We start from the raw sequence: 19,641 nt of genomic DNA on the forward strand, positions 1-19,641 counted from the left end.
ATCCCACATGCAGCGGAGCGGCTGGGCCCGGAAGCCATGGCCGCTGAGCCTGCGCGTCCGGAGCCTGTGCTCCGCAACGGCAGAGGCCACAACAGTGAGAGTCCCGCGTAACGCAAAAAAAAAAAAAAAAAAAAAAAAAAATTTACTTATTCTAAAAGCAAGGAAATATGGCTAAGAAATACAGATTATTTATTATGCTCAAGACTTTTAAAAGACTGGTAAGGACCAAATCAGACCTCGGCAAAATAATTATAAAGCACCTATGCTGTGAAAAAGTTAATATTTTCCCTTTCTATGACTAAAGTTTTCCTCATGTATCACAAGACGTATTCAACACTAATTTATAAAAATTTTCTAAGCTCATTTTAGGATGACCACAGAAATGAAAATGTTCACTGTTAAGTCACCTGCCTGGACTCTACATAACACTAAAGAAGTAAGATCTTCCATAGACTCGTGGTTGCCACGGGTGGGGGGAAGGGGGGAGGGCGTGGGGGAGGGTTGGAGTGGGAGCTTGGGATTAGTAGATACAAACTAATAGATAAACAAGGTCCTACTGCACAGCACAGGGAACCATCTCCAATATCCTGTAATAAACCATAACGGAAAACACAAAAAACAATATATATGTACAACTGAATCACTTTGCTGTACACCAGAAACTAACACAACATTGTAAATCAACTACACTTCAACTAAAAAAAAAAAAATCTCCTCTATACCTGTGTTAAAAAAAAAAAAAAAGACCTTCAAAAAATAAGTCCCCAGTAGTAGACAATTTCAAACTGCAGAATGAAAAATATCAAAAGATAATCTGTGAAAAAAATTCTTGGTTAAGTTCTGAAAATACATACAAAGATTTCATGTGGAGATATGAAAGCAAGTGAATAAAATGGGCTCACTGTATGAACAAATTTGTAACTTCTTCACTTTCAAGTTTAACTCTAAGTGAATTAGTTAATTAGTTAGGAGTGTGGTGACAAGTGGCAACTGCATTAATCAGACCATGGGGTAATTTAATGGCTGCAAACAATTATCACCAGCGCCAGCAAGAGTCTCCATTCATTGTCTCCTACTGTCCTATTTTACAGTCTTTTTAGCAGCAATCTCCACCCCTTTGGCAAGAGTAGGCCTTTAAGCCTTCTTTTTTAAAAAATTTTTTATTGAAATACAGTTGGTTTGCACTGTTGTTAAGCCTCCTTATAATTATGTTTTCTCAACAATACGGCTCAAGACTCAAAAAAAAAAAAAAACCCTGGGAAATTCTCAGCACAGTTCAGAAGCGCTAAATAGCAATTTAGTTATAAAACTGGCACAAAGTTATACAAAACGTTTTCAATAAAGTCTTTATTAAGCACATAGAAAACAGGTGACTGTGTGCGTGGTGGGGTGGTGACGACAAATACATGATACAATCCCAACCGTTAAGGATGAAAGGAAGGAAGCCAGGCTTTTCACGCTAGAAACGGGGAAGAGGGACGGATTTCAGGTACAAAAGGTACATCCACTCAGGGTCTCAGTGGTGAGGTGGGGAGCGCCATCCAAGGGAGCCAAGGGACCTCAGGTGAGTCACGAACAAGTGAAATGAATAAAATGGGGGGAGAGGAGGCTTGTTCTGGGCACAGTAAATCACAAGTTAAGTTCTTTGGTAATTCATTGTGTAATTTTATATTAGGCAAGTTGATGTTATTTTATAATATAAAATTTGCTTCTACTCTCATATTTTCCAACACTGAACGAGACTGAGGTTTTAAAATTTTTTAAATTTTATTATTATCTTTTAAATTTATTTTATTTATTTTATATTTGGCTGCATTGGGTCTTCGTTGCTCCACGCAGACTTTCTCTAGGCGAGCGGGGACTACTCTTTGTTGCGGTGCACGGGCTTCTCATTGCGGTGGCTTCTCTGTTGTGGAGCATGGGCTCTAGGTGCGCAGGCTTCAGTGGTTGTGGCTCGTGGGCTCTAGAGCGCAGGCTCAGTAGTTGTGGCGCATGGGCTTAGTTGCTCCGCGGCATGTGGGATCTTCCTGGACCAGGGCTCAAACCCATGTCCCCTGTATTGGCAGGCAGATTCTCAACCACTGTGTCACCAGGAAAGCCCCAAAGGCGGATTCTTAAATACCATGCCACCAGGGAAGCCCGAGACTAAAGTTTTTAACTATGGTAAAACTGAGGTATAAAGTCAGCCCTTTATTTATTTATTTTTAATTTTTACTGGGGTATAGTTGATTTACCATGTTGTGTTAGTTTAGGTGTACAGCAAAGTGAATCAGTTATACATATACATATACCCACTCTTTTTTAGATTCTTTTCCCATACAGGCCATTACAGAGTACTGAGTAGAGTTCCCTGTGCTATACAGTAGGTCCTTATTAGTTATCTATTTTATATATAGTAGTGTGCATATGTCAATCCCAATCTCCCAATTTATCCCTCCCCCCAACACGCCCTGGTAACCATAAGTTTATTTTCTACATCTGTAACTCTATTTCTGTTTTGTAGATAAGTTCACTTGCAGCCTTTTTAAAGATTCCACATATAAGTGATATCATGTGGTATTTGTCTTTCTCTGTCTGACTTACTTCACTCAGTATGACAACCTCTAGGTCCATCCATGTTGCTGCGAATGGCATTATATTGTTCCTTTTTTATGGCTGAGAGCTCTTTAAATCTTCATAATATCTGACTCACGAGGAGTCAACTTATGGATGCATGGGCTCACACCATCAAAAATCCATGGGTACACCCAGTAAGACCTAAATGGGTACACTCAGTAAGACCTAAATGGACACCCAGTAAGACCTAAAAGGAAACCCCAGTCCTGGTCCATGGCCAGGCACGCCATTAACATTCAATATTTGTGGAGTCAAAGAATGAAGAGATTATCACTCATCAAAGACTCTTGTTACTCCCCCACGCACTTCATCAGCCACTATTCTGGTGGGTCAAACACAGGCAGTAAAAATAAATTCGTTGTTACTGACTTGAAATAGCTTCATCCTGACTCAACAATTTATAGTGGAACTTGGAAGGCTGCAAAAAAAATGGCTATGAAATTTAGCATATGTTCACCATCTCTGCCCCAGGAAAAACTAGGTTCCTTAAAATGGCTCAGGATCCCTCACAGGTACATATTTATATTAATGTCAGTTGGTATCAATAAGGAATTCTAATAATACATGAATTCTTAATGAAATAAGCAAAATTCTTAAAAGGTCCTATTGCCAGAGTATACTGACATTAAAGTTGATAAAAAGGAATAATGGATTTTTTTTTTAGTAGCTGAAAATACCAGAGGTGACATTTTCATATGTAATTCACAGAAATAATCTCTCTCCGTTAACATTTTAACACATTCTTCAAACAAATGTCCTTGAGTCCCAATAGAATGTGGTCCCTTCCCTTCCTTTAATCTCAAAACCTCTGGGAAAAGGAGCTTTATGGAATTGAAGTATGAAGATACAAATTTAAATGGTATTTGATTTTGGAAGAAAATAAAGACAAATTACATGATAAAACAACATAGCATAATCTATTTCAATCATCTTTATTTCTTCAGCAGAATGTAGGGATTATATATATGGACACTAAAAAGTAATTGCAAAGTAAATATTTAAGTATCTATAAATAGAATTCTTATAAGTCTGGTGTGTACATTCAGTATGTCAACTTCATGTGTAAATTTTTCTTCCTTTCTAGATGACATGTCTTTTCATGGTAGGACCAAATTTCAAATGCCAAAACCTATCGTTTCAATTTAAAAATAAAAGTTAGCAATCACTGAAAACAGGCCAAGCTCCACAAGCTTCCTTTCTGCAGCTACCAGAAAGAGCAAACAATTCTGGATCAGAAAACAATGCCCCAGGAGGAAGCCATCAGAGTACCCTCTCTCCAGTCACTCCCAGGACGAGGGAGGGCCTCGCTGCCCACTGGCTCACCGCGGCCAGTGAGCTAGTCAGTATGGCCCTGCAGCGACACTGCAACTTGAATAACTGGGAGTCTGTCTACCACTGCGAACAACCACCTTCCACCACAAAGTAAATGGAGAAAGCTCGTGTAATTAAAGAAGTCCAGGATGCCAAAATAAAATGGAGAAAGAAAATTTTAAATACTTAAACATCTCTTAAAGTCCAATTTGCAGGGCCAAATCCCATGCCGCCTAGGGTAGGTACACAGCAAAAGGCGCTGTCAGCGGGAGGCTTTTTGTTAATAGGATGAAGGAATGAGAGATGACAGAGACACCGCTCTACGTTATAAATGGCAGAACGGGACATCTTTAAAAGAAAGGCTGAGGGGAAGATGATCACGATATTATAGCCTCATCTGTTTTTAATTTCAGTTTAAGGATACATACATTAGATGTGGGGAAATGATGTGTGATATATATCCATTTAAAAATATACTTTGATTCCATTCCACGAGGCATTCTTATGAACAATCTAGAAAAGTAAATGGGGATATAGAACCAAGTTGTCGACAACAACTAGGAAGACAAATCTGGGTGCACGTAAAGCAGTGACTACCTACCTGCCTCCTGGTTAGAGTGTGGGATTTGGAGTTAGTTAGACTTTGTCTAGATACAGGCTCTATTAGGTGCTGTGTGTGGTTAGACTGGCCACCAACCTCTCTGAGTCACAGAACATAGACAATCATAGTTCTACCCTCACAGGGTCGTTAGAAGCAGGGAGATGGTAAGTCTGCAGAGTAGGCCCTCAGTCGGTGTTAGCTGCATTTATGACGGATCAATTCTAGATCCGCTGACTCCAAATGCTGAACTAATGACTCTGGCAAAGGAACTGAGACCACGCTGATGAAATCTACCAGCCCCACTCAATTAGGTGGGGCTGTTAATAACGCTCGATGACCAGGCTTCCGAAATGCAGTCACTTTATAACAAAGTCCCAGGAAATTTGAGAACTGCAGGAAACCGCACAGGTCTACACTGCAGAGTCTTAAAATGCCTACTTCTGTGTGATCAGAATTGGTTACCAGGATGTGGCTATGAGAACAGGATGAGACCTGAACAGTCACCTGGTCTAATTGTTGACAGATTTCTTTTTAACTGTAGAACCAATTATTCAAAAAAATGTTTAATTGTAAGCCCTGAAACAGAGGATCTGCTTGCTCCAGTCCCAAACCTGTGATTTTTTTGTTTTGCTTTTCTGACCACTATTCCAAGCCAACCACCCATCTGTCCTGAATGTCAGACGTTCACCCACCTTCTAAAGAGAGAGGATTCCCTTCCATGACTTGGAACAAGAAGAAAGGACCTATTCCCGCACAGCGGTACAAATGTGATTTCTTTTTTTATTAAAAAAATTTTTTTGAAGCAGAAATGAAAGCTGTCGCTTTTTCTTTTTCTGGTCACCTTTAATAAAGGAAAATAGGAAAGTAACTTACAATAACTTCCCTAAAGGATTCCTGGTCACTGATTGTCTTGTCTCCTACACATCCAGATTGATTCAAGTAGTGGTAGTTTTCTGGCACAGATAAATAAAATTCTTCTACAAAAAGAAAAAGAAAAACACAACATCAGTATTTGACTGGCCAGGGTAAGACATAATTTAAAAGAGTTTTCACTTTGCAACTTTATTTTTTAAAGTACAAAAATAATTCTATGCTCCTAATGGTCCACTATTAAGATTAAAACATTCCCTCTTAATCATCATCTAGGGAAAACAGAATTACTAAATTCGATGGGATGGAAGAAAATGTTACTGAAAAAAGTAACTGATGAGGATCCTGTGTTGATTGGTTTTTAAAAAATCAAATGTTTAGAAATTAGCGTTATTTGGGTGTGACTTAAAAGTAAAACCAGTTGAATACATTATGTTTTGGGTTTTTTTTTTTTTTTTCCGGTATGTGGGCCTCTCACCCTTGTGGCCTCTCCCGTTGCGGAGCACAGGCTCCGGGCGCACAGGCTCAGCGGCTCCACGGCATGTGGTATCCTCCCGGACCGGGGCACGAACCCATGTCCCCTGCATCGGCAGGCGGACTCCCAACCACTGCACCACCAGGGAAGCCCACATTATGTATTTTTCACAAATATTCTTTAAATCAGAAAAGAACTAAGATTCCAAAACAAACCAAAAAAATCCACGATTTCTCTATTGATGATTTTCCCCCTACGTTATCTGGCTCTAAACGAACTCAGTGTCTTTGGTCATCTCACACATTTCGTTTCAATTGGTGGAAGAACAACAAAGTCCAAACAGATGTCTCCTCATCCACAGATGGGTTTAAAGGCAAAATGAGCTGCGAGCACATATGTCTCTGCAGCTGTCCCATCACTCACCTTTCTCTTCACGCTCTAGCCCTGCCAGCAGTGCATAGAATATGTGATAATTCCTTTCCCCGGGATTTTGCCTTACTACTCGGTTCTGTGAAGAGAAATCAGATTTCTGTTCAGAGATGTTTCCTCTGCTTAATGACCATGAGCCGGTAATTGCCGAAAACAGTTATTGTGAGAGATAATGTGAATTAAATCACGTTTACTTACTTTTTCTAATAAATCTTCATGTGATAAGCAATGGTAAGTCAAGGAACAAAACAAGGATACACGAGGCTCAATTAGTCTTTAGTTTTCTATTCTTTGTTGCCCAAGTAATTACAATTTCCTGTGTCTTGGACACTGAGACTTCTGGTGCAAAAGGTAAGCAAACGATACAGACTGTTTCATCAAAATCCAATTTCAGACATGACACATGTACCCAGGAAGTATCACACTAGTTAAAGAATTGATTTCAAACAACAAATATATGATGTCTGGTTAGGAGTCCAAATTTGCAGATTAGGGACATGATATCAGAACTTCCCCAAAGAAAGGTGGTTCCTTATCTCCTAGGATAACTAACAGGTCAGGCACAGTAATACTGGAGCAGTGACCAGGTAGAACCAGAAAGAAACGTTTCATATCCTGTTATCTGTCCTTAGGATAAGCAAGAACAGTTTCCACTAGAGAGTCATAGTACTATAGACCAAAAGCTAAACGAAACAGGATACAATCTACGATTCTCCCGCCCTGGATATTTCCCTTCTGGCAGATGTTCAGCTGAACAAACTTCCCGAAGCGACTGGAGTTGTTGTTATACACGGTCTTGGCGTTGCCGAAGGCTTCCATGATGGGGCTGTGAAAGAAGCCAGGACAGCAGCCGGTGTTAATTAGGGTCCATCTAAAACTGGCAACGACAGTCCTCACCGACGGCAAAGCAGACAACTGCAAGAAAAATCTGAAATCAAAGGGACCTCTGGCGATCATGTTTATTTCAGAAGAGCCAGATTTTCCCAGCACTTGCTGAAATGGGTTTAGAACGAGCAACCATCTCGGGGCAGAGAACTCGCAGCTGGGTGTGCGGGCAGAGGATGCTACGGAGAGTCAAGGAGACCACGATGGCTGGTCCCCGTACAGATCAGCTTATATACGCGAGCCAGGGGTTGCACAGGAAGAGCCCCCGCTTGAATTCTAGGAAGTGAAAAAGTCCCAGCCCTGGAAATTTCACCCATTTGTTGTACATCCCGGGGGGAACATACAACTTCCTTGGGTCTCCTCCGACTGTAAAATGTGGTCAGACTAGGTCAGGAGTCAGCCATCTTTTTCTGCAGAGGATCAGGTAGTAAATACTTTTGGTTTTGTGGGCCATGTGGCCTCTGATGCAGCTACTCAGCTCTGCCACTACAGCTCGAAAGCAGCTGTAAACAATACGCAAACGAGGGTAACTGTGTTCCTATAAAGTTTTATTTATCAAAACGGGCCGCAGGAGGAAGATGAAAACGGTCTAGAGACGGATGGTGGTGACTGCTGCACAACAATGTGAATGTACTTCACGCCACTAAGCTGTACACTGAAAAATATTGAAAGTTATACATTTTTTGTTATGTGCATTTTAGCACAATTTAAAAAATAAATGTTGAAGGCTAAAAAAACAAAACCCAAACAGGCTGCAAGATACCAGCGTCAGGCTGAAGTTTGCTGACTCCTGGACTAATTTCTAAGTAATAGGACCTGAAAAGTCCCTACTGGTTCTAAAACCTTACAAGGCACCAATCAGACACAGGGCAATTACACATTTTAATTAGAATTTCAGAGGCTACTGCACCATGGCCCTCTTTCAAAGCTCTGAGGTCACTGCCATCGATGTGGCATTGTTCTGCAACATGAGAGGCTATACAGTGCCATTGTGCTCCTAAGACGCCTCCAAAGATTTGACCACTAAGCCCTCTGTGATGTGGTGGACGGAGGCCGGAATTTCAGCCAATAACGAGGCCTCCCAACAGCCAGCCGAGGGCTGCCAGGTAAGAGGCAGCTGCAGAATGTGCCTCACTCACTCAGCCACCAACTCAAACATGGTGCAGCGATGGGGGCTCAGGTCATTAGAAATCGCCGTGTGTGTGGGGAGACTTTTCCTTGAGGAATCGTGAAAGCCAAGTCAAGAAAAAGAGAAGAGAGCGCCCCGAGTTTCAACTCTTCCTTAAATAAGCCAAACGGTGAGGAAAGTGAATCCTATAAGTTGGAAACGAGAAACACGATGGCCAAATACCTGCTCTCAAGAATGGCTTGTTCAACACACGATGTCTTCTCCTTCGAGGACAAGTCCAGAGACTGCTGACTGATGGCGGATAAAAACTTGAGGATCAACTTAGTGCTTTCGGTCTTACCTGCCCCGCTTTCACCACTGAAAGACAACATGCAGAAATTTGTGCTTCTAATTAAAACAACAACAAAAACCCCCAGCTTGGCCAGTGTCAGTCCAATTTGTCCACAGAGCAACTTTTTTGTTTTGAATTTTATTTTATTTTTTACACAGCAGGTTCTTACTAGTTATCCATTTTATACATATTAGTGTATACATGTCAATCCCAATCTCCCAGTTCATCCCACCACCACCAGCCCCCTCCACATTCCCCCCTTGGTGTCCATACGTTTGTTCTCTGCATCTGTGTCTCTATTTCTGCCCTGCAAACCGGTTCACCTGTGCCATTTTTCTAGGTTCCACATGTATGCATTAATGTACACTATTTGTTTTTCTCTTTCTGACGTACTTCACTCTGTACAGCTCCTGAACAGTGGGAAAGAGCTCAAAGTGCTGAGTTACAGAGAAGAGTCCCTCCTCCTGGCAGCTGCATGGCCTCTGTGTTGCCAATGACTCCCTCAGCCTACAAGCTAAACAGAGGTACCACCTTCACGAAGCTCAGGTAATAAGAAGGACGGTGCCTTTCGTGGCAGGTAAGCTCTGCAAAGGCCGGGATTGGGGTTTTGTTTACTGAAGTGTCACAGACCCCTCAACAGTGCCTGGCTGGTGGCAGACACTCAGTAAGCATCTGTTAAATGAATGAACATGTTAGTGGTAACTTTCTGGTAAATACGCACAAAAATGCAATCATTCGTAAATATTGAGGGGACAAGGGAATGAACCTGTAGGTACTCGACCCACACTTGGGCACTTTATTCCCATAATAATCCCATGAGGCAGGCAGCGGCTAAGGGCCCGGGTCAGAACTGAACAGCAGGTCTGTCAGCAATCCAGCGTCCTGCAGGGATGCTGCTTCAGCGATGATTAACGAAAAGTGAACAAAGCAACCTCGAGGCCCTGGAGCTGGGGAGGGTGGGGGGCAGGGCAAATGAGAGGAGTTAATGGGATCTGAGTTGTGTCACAAAGGACCGGCAAACGTCAGCTAGGCAAAGAGGAAAGCGGAAGGATTCGGGGTCAGATGACCCTGTGAACGAAAGCAGAGAGGCCAGAGGAGCTGCGGGAGGTCTACAGGGGTGGGATTCTGGTTTGGTCAACTGGACCGAGACCAGAGTGGGCAGAGAAAGGGCAAAAGGATCGAGGTCGATGGTTCTGAGGCCACCACAGGAGACAGAAGGCGAAGGCCAAGCCCATCAAGGTCACCCGTGAGGAACACAGCTCTGAAGTCGTGCTCCAGGACTGCGGGTCCCTCAGGGAGACCAGCTGCTGTTATGATCTAGGCATGTGGTGGTCAGGCCATGGACAAGTACAACCAGGCTGGAGATGAAAGGGAAGGGATGGAGATGAGAGATTTGGAAGGAGAGACCCAACCAATTTTGTGTAAGGCACCCTGCTCGGTACCACAGGGAGAACAGAAGTAGTAAAAGGGCAAATAACTTACGAGAAAAGTAAACCCACGGCATAAGTAACGGTACGTGAAAACCAACACTATCACAGGGTAACAGGTTCATAACTGCTCAAGGGGGGAGATAAACAGATGAGGCCCCCACAAGTTCTAACACAGCACCCCCGTTGAGTGTCAAGAGCTAGGAGGTTATGAAAGAGGAACTGTGCAGATAACATGATGAATGATTAAGCACATGTAATAAAGGAGAGGAAATGACTCAGAGGTGACACCGTCCACTGCAGGCCCAGGGGAATCTCCACCGATCGAGGCCAATCACGGTAATTCCATTCCCTGCGCAGGTGATAAGGTGGCTGGCCGTGGGCAGGTGTCAGGATGCCAGCCAAAGAGACTTAACGCCAAGTGTGCTGAGGCTCCTGGGGAGGTATGCATGTGCGCGCACGCACACACGCACACACACACACGCACACACACACACACACACACACACAGAGACCAGATAGAACGTCCCTCTGGCTGCAGACGACAAACATTTGGGAATCCACAGCTATCTTGAGATTGGAAAGCAAAAGGCAAGACAATCAGAGAAGCGCCCAGTGGGAGTGGCTGGACCCACAGCCCTGACCCCGCCCCTGCCTTGCCGTCTGAGATAATCAAGGCCCACGCAGGTGACGCCAGCTCTGGTGAGCTTTTCTGTTATCAGCAACCAGAATCTTCCCAGGGCGGGGCTGAGCATTCATCTCTGTGGAGCTGGCACCTGCCTAGCCTGGGAGCTGGCACAGAGGAGACATTCAGCAAGGGGGCACTGAATGAGGAGCAGAAGCTAAGAGAAAGTTGCAAGAAGAGATTTAAATAACTCTCGAGACTTAAAAATATATATCCCGTCTACCTAGCAGTTAAATTTTGTTAAAACAAACAAAACTGAAAGGGAGACGTTCTCTAGTCATAACGTGTGAGGCAGAAGTCATGGTTTACACGGTCCCCAAACCCACCCCTGTATCCTCCAGCACTCAGAGGTGGGTGGCATTTCAACCTCCCTTGCAGGAAGGGCGGCGATCGGTAACCAGGACCGAACATGGCCAGCTCAACCAGAAGGCGGCTGAACTGAGCAAGGCGGGTATCCGCTATTTCCACGTCGGGTGGCTAAACACCCTCATGGTCCTCTGGGCTCCCTGCCTTCCAGGCCTGCCGTTTGGGTGCCCTCAGGGTGGCACATCTCCAAAACAAACCGATGTGTGGCATAAAAAAATCACCTTCCCACGTGGGGCTGTGAAATAGCAAGAAATAAGCCACTCCTGTGTTATGCCTCTGAGATTTGGGGGATGTTACAGCAATTAGCACAGCAATTAGTCTGCTCTGACGAACACGGTAATTATACAGCCGTGGAGAAAAAGCTGTTCAAATTGGACAGCACAGACTTGTCAAGGAGAAGAAAACCCGAGATTTGCATTGTCCTTCACCCGTCAAGGAGACTGATCTACCATCAGCTTCGGCCCCCTTTTTTTTCTCATTGTAGCAAATTTTCTTCAAGTATCTTCTTTAAGTACATCTTTTTTGATACGTAAGTAAAACTTGAAACAAAAATGAAACTCGGATTTGTACAACAGTAGCTCTCAAACTTGGCTGGACATGAGAATTACCCACTGTCTCCCTGATCCGAACCTGTAAGGGTAGAATTCAGTCATCAGTATTTTTTTTAAATTTCCAGATGATTCTACTATGAGGCCAGGGTTGGGAAGTACTACTCCTGAAAGCAATGTCACATAATTCAGATAGGACTGCACCAGGAGATGAAAAAGGTGACTGTATATACGAGGTTGTGGAAGTGTGGCATGAATAAGGCAAAGAATATAAATAACTCACAAATCGTTAAAACCCAGAAATATGCCAGATGTCCCCAGACATTAACGTCAAGGTAACAGGCCTCACTTTTATTTAACTCTCCTCTTCTTCCTCCCCTCCCCTGCCTGCGACTTTAACACTCCTCATGAAAACATTTACTGAGGGTCACAAAACGTGATCTTTAAAGCAATGAAGAAAGAGCATCTCTGCAGGTATTCCTTCCTTCCCTAAGTATCCGTGTGCCTACTACGTGTCAGGCTGCACTGAGGGCTGGGAACACACTCCTGAAACAAATGGTCACGGACAGTATTTATGACCCAGCAGCAGCAGCAGGAGATATCAAAGAATCACAAATTACAGTTAATGCTGTCAAGTATAAATCTCAGGAGATGGGAGGATTCATAATTTAGATGGAGGGCTCAGGTTCAGCTAACGCCTTTCTGGGGGAATGACATTTAGACTGAAATGCAGAGACACGCACAGGAGTTAAGTGGGTGAAAACTGAAGGATGGGGAAAGGAGGCGGGAGGGGAGGGAGACCCTCCCTTTCCTGCTTGAGGAAAGGGCTTGGAGCCTTGGGGGAAGGGAGAGCAGCCTGCACAGCCAATCGGGAAGGAAAGGGAAGGGGCTGGGGTCCCACTCAGAGGCCACTGTTTTCCAGTCAAGTATGGAACTGGTTCTTTTCAATAGGGGGGGAGAGAGGCTGCAGATGGAGTTTCATTGCCAATGGCCAATGATTTCATCAATCGGTCAAGCCTAGGTAATGAAGCCTCCATAAACCCCAAAAGGACAGGGTTCAGAGAGCTTCTGGGTTGGTGCGCACGTGGAGGTAAACAGCGGCTCCCTGGAGGGGGCAGGGAAGCTCCCCCACCCTTCCCACACCATGCCGTGTGCATCTCTTCCATCCGGCGGTTCCTGAGTTATATCCTTTTATAGTACAGCGGTGATCTAGGAAGTAAAAATGTTTGAGTTCTGTGTGGTGCTCTAGCAAATTAATCAAACCCAAGGAGGGGGGTCATTGGAAGCTCCAACCTAGAGCTGGTTGGTCAGAAGCACAGGTGACAACATGACTGGCATCTGAAGTGGAGGGAATGGCAGTCTTGTAGGACTGAGCCCTTAACAACCTGGGGGATCTGACGCTGTCTCCTGGTGGACAGTGACAGAACTGAGTTGATTGCTTGGGGAGCTATGTGATAATACAGCATGTATATTATAGCATTATAATGATATAATGACTAAGGATATACTCCTTTGCTTACCATATCACAGAACTATAAAGCCAGAATAAATTACATAATTAAATACAAACAAAACATAACACCAATAAAATCCAAATTAACAAGACTAACCTAACCCCCTGGTTAATGCTGTTTTGCTCAAACTGAAGCGCTCCTTGCACTGTGACTGTCCACTGCTTCTCTTGTGAGCCTGGTAGGCTCTTCCACCACGGGCGCTGTGATGAGTCACGTATTCCATCTGGTTCCTTTATTCCAGCCTCGATAAAACATTAACTCATACAGCAATCATGATGTTAATTCACCTTCACTTACAGTGAACACATCACTTACATATCCAGTCCTGCATTTTTCTCATTAGCCTGTGGCAGTTACAGTCTTAACCCTTGGCGCCAACATGACCACAAACACAAACATGGGCTTCAGAGAGAACATGTTCACCCAGATGAACCAAAATGAGTTGATACCGTTAAAAAAAAAACTTTTTAAATCGTGAAAATGAAAAAGGGAAAGAAAAATAATCAAAGCACTGATATGAGGCCTCAGAGGCCATATTAAAAGTTCTGAGAATTTTTCGTAGGCAGAATGGAAAAGTCTCAAGACAGTTTTTAAGCAGGAGAGCGTCATGATCGGGGTCAAGGTTTTAAAGAATCAAATCACCCGGTGAGGAGTATGGAGTGAGGAGGGTGGATCGAGGGAGACAAGAGAGGAAGCAGGAAGTGAGGGCAGAGGGTAAGGGGAGGGGGCAGCAAAGAGGAGAAGCCAGCAGCCCCCAAACAGACGGTGGAGGGAGGAGGACGGGGACGGCTGACAGCCCTGGTCTGGGTGGTTGGTAAGTGACAGGGAAGCGGGGGGGATGACTCGGGAGAGCCCAGGGAACTTGCATGTGGGATCTTCCTGGACCAGGGACAGAACCCAGGTCCCCTGCATGGGCGCTGGTAACACAGCGGTTCACGTTTTTCAATACTCATCGAACTGGATATATGAGATTGGTACGTTTACCGTAGGTAATTTGACCTGAATTGTTGGGGGCAGGGTGACTCTTCTAGATTCAAGAATGACTTCCGGATCTCAGGCTTGGGACCCCCGGTAGGATGGAGAGCCCACTTGCTACGAATGAGAAGCATGAGAGCAGGAACATGTTTCTGGGAGAAACTCAGGATGGACTGACGAGGTGCCACCCCTGAGATGCCCATCAGACACCTCCGCGATGATGCCTCAGGGTGCCTGGACACGCGTGTGGAACTCAGAGGAGAAGTCGGCAGGGGAGGCACTGAAGTCTGGGGAGTCACGCAGATGCACACTAGAAATTTTTGAGTGATAAGGCCAACGATCCAGTAGAAAAGAAGAGGCCAAGAATCAGGGGCAGTGAGGCTCAAAGATGGAACAAAGTGCCCAGGAAAGCAGGGAGGAAGGATCAAAACACACCTGAAGGAAAGGGCCTCCGATGGAAACAGGACCCTTTACCCACCCCGCAGGCCAGTCTCCCCTCCAGTGCAGGTATCGGCCAACTGTGGCCCCCCAGTCTGCCCTTCTGCGTGTTTTTATAAATAAAGTTTTATTGGAACACAGCCTGGTGGTTCACGTGCGCTCTATCTACGAGCACTTCCGCACTCCAAGGGCAGAGTCGAGTAGTTGTAATGGAGCCGATCTCAGCCACGGAGCCGAAAATATGTATGTCCTCCCTGGCCCTTTACAGGATACCTCTGCTGACACCTGACATTCTCCATCCTGTGAATCAGATTGCCCTGATTCATGTGATTTTCTCAAAATATATACTAATCACTCCACTGCTTGCTACAAGACTTTGGAAACTTCTCTACTGCCTAGAGGATTCGGTCCGCAGGTCTTAGCAAGCAGGGCAAAGCCCATAAGATGAGCCCCTGCACCAGGAAAAAGCCCGTAAGGTGAGCCCCTGCACCAGGAAGTGGGACTCTGTTCCGAAACTAACACAGGGAGACGGAAGTTCATGTCCTGTGCCTGTAGCTCACGCTCAGTCCCCTTGGCAGGTCCCTCAACAGCTCCAAGCCTCGGCTCCCCCAGAGAAGGCTTCTGGTCTTTCTCAATGAATGGCAGTTCCCTCCTTGCCTTTCGAACACCAGTTCCTTCATGTCCTTAGCAGATCCCACACCTTACAGGTGTACCTTCTATTTGCATATGTTCCTTGTCCTTCCACACGTTTTTGCAAGTGCTTCTGTGCCCTTCCAGGGTCCCCTCTGTGCCTGCTGCTGTTCCCACGTACCAATGGACTCATGATCACATGTCACTTTCTCTGAGATATATTTTCGATTCCTTGCTGAGCATCTATTGCCATCTTCTCTGAACAACCATGTACACATTTCTATTTTAGCCTTAGGCAGGCTGTATTGAAATTACTTATTTACATCAGTTTCTTCCCATCAGAACAAAAGTTCCTAAAGGGCAGTGATTGGGTCTTTTCTTTTTTAACAAGGTAAACTACCATTTGATATGAGCGTGAGGCAGGCCCCATGCCTTACTCTGGCTGGTGCCCTTCTGACACAGGATGCAAGTTTTGTTCACTATTCCAATTCAATTATTTCTAAAATACTACTAGAATAGAAAAAGACCAAACACCCAATTATTATTCCAGAATATAAAAGACATAGTTAAGGAAAAAAATCACTCCAATTTTAGAAAACCAAAACTTCTGCAAAGCAAGCAGAGGTCCTAAACCAACAGCTGTTCTGCCCACCCATCCTTTGACTGACAGCTGTTGGATGCTGGCCCTCCTATCAGACACTGTCCTGGGCAACGAGTTGCACAGATGAATTAACCACAGGCCTTGCCGACACTGCCTTAAAAGTTCATACATACTGAAAAGAGAAAAACAGACTAAACAAAATAGACTAAACTCTGCCTGCCCCAAATTGATATTCACTTAAAATGTACTAGATCAAAATCTGACCTTGTCAGTTAGATTTAAAAAAAGCTCATGGAAGTTTTAAACATATATTTATATTTTAGAAACTATAATAGCATAAGCATTGGCTTAAACGTACACAAGAAGGGTAAAATAAAGAGCTTAAGAGAGAGAAACTCTTGAAAGTGAGACCAACAAAAAACGCTTGGACTAGAATCCACGAGACTAGCAGTGACACAGGCTCGTAAAGTGAGAGAAAAACTGATCTATGTGGTCCCTGCCTAATTCCAAATAGGCTTATTTTCTGGTTTCATAGGTAATTAGAGCGGAAGTTTTGAAAGTAGTAACATGTTGTACCACCAGGGGGCAGATCATGCCTGAGGAAATCTAAATAGGGCTACTGTACCCTACAATTTCTATTTTTATACTCAATTTTCTCTTAATTCCCGCAGCCCCATGCCCCACTAAAAAAAACTGCAAGAGGTCTATTAAAAACCAAAACACATTTTAATGAGAAATCTATTCTTAAAGACGCTGTTTCCTGAGTTACTTTAGATAAATACAGTTACTCTTTTCACATCAGCATTACACAATGAGAGCTTTTTGTTTGGGGTCCCCTCTTCCTTCTGGCTCCCGGCTAGCCCCGCCTTCTTTTTAAATGCCATAGTCTTTGGCAGGAACATGCCAACCCCTTTCCGTATTATTACACACACACATATATATGCACAATGATCTCATTTGATTTTTCACTTTCTTCCCAAACTGCTCTGTCTAGCAGGTGATATATGAGTCATGCTCTCATTTTTTCCACTGAAAGTAATAAACACAGCCAATCATTGATGGCAAATATTTAGGTACCTAAGTGTGGAAAACAACTTGATCTTCCTAAAATAGATTAAACTCTTTCTGTTAATCTTATCAAACTATATTCTGTATGCTGAAATAGTGATCTTAAATTCTAACTCCTGAACTTCAGCGAAGTCATCTAAAAGAGCCCACAAATAGTGCTCTAATCATAAGGCAAGTTAATTAATTGGGAAGGTGACTCTTTTTTTTTTCTTTTTTTTTGTGGTACGCAGGCCTCTCACTGTTGTGGCCTCTCCCGTTGCGGAGCACAGGCTCCGGACGCACAGGCTCAGCGGCCATGGCTCACGGGCCCAGCTGCTCCGCAGCATGTGGGATCTTCCTGGACCGGGGCACGAACCCGTGTCCCCTGCATCGGCAGGCGGACTTTCAACCACTGCGCCACCAGGGAAGCCTGGGAAGGTGACTCTTAAAAGCTCTGCTTTTATACTAAGTGTTAGCTTCATTTTTGATTAACTGCAAGTTACAATAATTCATATTTACTGAAATGCATAAATGGACAGTCCCTCTATCCAAGTTGTTTCTACAGCCCAGTGCATGAGCACCGTTAAGGTAATAAAGAGGAGAGAATGTATCTGCCCAGGTGCTTCCCTTCCCTTAAAGAAAGTAGGTGATAGAGGGAGGCAGGGAGAGACAATATGAACGTGTTCTACCTTCCACATTCATATAATTCTGATTGATTACAAACGAAGGACCCCCGAACAAGAGTAATGGGTAAATATTGCCAATAAGAAGAACACAGGGGCTTCCCTGGTGGCACAGTGTGTTGAGAGTGGTTGAGAAAAATGCCTATCATTCCCTCAACATATAACATAGTAAGTCCCACTTCTGTGGCTAATTCAAAGGTCAACTTTAGGAACACCCAATTAAAATCATTAAAAATTCTTAAATTTGGGAGATTCTAGGGTAATCTTCTCATACTGGCAAAAACCAGGACCTTGCTGCAACAGACAAGCATTCTGAGGAGTGCTCTAGAATATGTAAAATATTTTAAATTTGGAAGAACTATGCAATGTTTCCATAAGTCAATAGAAGGACCATGTCTGACCACTGGAATAAACCAAAGAATAACTCGTGTCTTTTGGAAGCCGTAGTTGTCAGCCTATTCAAAAGGGAAAACTCCATCTGAGAAATCTGGGGGTTGATGCGCTAATAAGCGGGCTCCGTGTCTGTGGTGGCTGCTGGCTGGGTTACCTGATGAGGACGCACTGGTTGTCGTGGCGCTTCCACAGGCAGCGGTAGCACTCGTTGGCGATGGCGAAGACGTGCGGGGGCAGCTCGCCCAGGTGGCACCTGCTGTAGCGCTCCATGGCGTCCCGTGAGTACAGGCCGGCGATGGTCTTGTAGGGGTTCACAGAGGCGATGATGGAGCCGATGTAGGTCTGCGAGGACAGGGGGTGGGGACACAGGGACCCGGGTTACAGGTGGCACTCGGGGCTGGGGGGGGCGGAGAGTGGGTGGGCACAGGATCTCATCCCCACCCACGCTGGGCAGAGACAGAAGCAGCTCAGCGTGGTCCACGCCTGGAGGGGAAGAGACGCCACCTCTCACGCCAGAGCCGCTGTCTGAGCTTTACCAGAATCCGCCGAGTGTACGTTAAGGGGACCAGTGACTCCTGAGCCCTGCTCACACGTTTTCCCTTTACCTTTGGGGACAAATCTTTTGCAAAGGAATGAAGCCATTTCAAAGAGCACTGCAGTGAAAGGTAAACAAGAGAGAGGATGGTGACACAGTGAGGCCCAAATCCCTATTCCCCAGTGACCTCCTGACTCCGATTCTCATCTAGTGGCTATTAGGAAATGGCAGGATTAAAGAAATAAAAGAAACAGGGCGGGGTGGTGGATGAAGAGTTACTGCTTAATGGGCACAGGGTTTCTGTTTGGAACGGTGAGAAAGCTCTGGAGGTAGACAGTGGTTATGGTTGCACAACACTGCACATGTATTTAGTACACTGACAAACAGTCGCAACGGTAAATTTTATGTTACATATCTTTAACTTTTAAAAAGCCACAAGACCACTTTGGGAGCACTAGGTACTCTTTCAGTAATCTCAAACACCGCGTGAAGTACCATGCAACTTATCTGGAGAATAGCTCATGGAAATCTTATCCTTTCTGGAACCAAATCCAGGCCAGAAATTAAGCAAAATCTTCAGGGCAGCAAAACAGAGGCTACAGAGTTAGTAAAGCAAAATGCCTCATGCCTCCTCCATTTGGACATAAACTACTCATTTGTCCTTCTTCAAGAAAGGCTAACGAGGTTTGATTGTCAGACACAAGTGAAGCAGCAGATGAGAAGGGGTGGGGGTAGGACCCTGCAGCCACCACCACCTACCTGCCAGCTTCTGTGGTGTATACACTGCACCACGGGCTTGATGGAGAGCTATGGGCTGATTCAGCCTCCTCCCCCAATTCACACATTGAAGCCCTAACCCCCAGTACCTCCAAATGCAAGTATACCTGTAGACAGGACCTTTAAAGAGATGATTACATTAAAATGAGGCGGTTCAGGTGGGCCCTAATCTCGTCCTCATATGAAGATGGCATTTGGACACACCAAGAAACACTGGGGGGCTTCCCTGGTGGCGCAGTGGTTAAGAATCCGCCTGCCAATACAGGGGACACGGGTTTGAGCCCTGGCCCGGGAAGATCCCACATGCCACGGAGCAACTAAGCCCGTGTGCCACAACTACTGAGCCCGCGTGCCTAGAGCCCACAAGCCACAACT

The 19,641-nt window shown here is 44.7% G+C and overlaps 1 protein-coding gene across 4 annotated transcripts in view; it reads right to left on the bottom strand.

Annotated features, from left to right (window-relative positions):
• The window catches only part of MYO10 (myosin X), a 217,693-nt gene that overhangs the window by 84,995 nt on the left and 113,057 nt on the right, over window positions 1-19,641 (bottom strand). For 3 of the 4 annotated variants that reach the window (XM_067730417.1, XM_067730416.1, XM_067730419.1), the window contains 5 exons: window positions 18,109-18,296; window positions 8,539-8,673; window positions 7,011-7,128; window positions 6,297-6,402; window positions 5,402-5,505 (listed from right to left, as the gene is read on the bottom strand). In XM_067730417.1, the coding sequence (XP_067586518.1) occupies window positions 5,402-5,505; window positions 6,297-6,402; window positions 7,011-7,128; window positions 8,539-8,673; window positions 18,109-18,296 (651 nt within the window). Of the gene's footprint in view, window positions 1-5,401; window positions 5,506-6,296; window positions 6,403-7,010; window positions 7,218-8,538; window positions 8,674-18,108; window positions 18,297-19,641 lie in introns of those variants that run through there. The other variant, XM_067730420.1, reaches the window with a different exon arrangement.

This window comes from Pseudorca crassidens, chromosome 3 (genome assembly GCF_039906515.1).
Source record: "Pseudorca crassidens isolate mPseCra1 chromosome 3, mPseCra1.hap1, whole genome shotgun sequence".
Classification (NCBI taxonomy): domain Eukaryota; kingdom Metazoa; phylum Chordata; class Mammalia; order Artiodactyla; family Delphinidae; genus Pseudorca; species Pseudorca crassidens.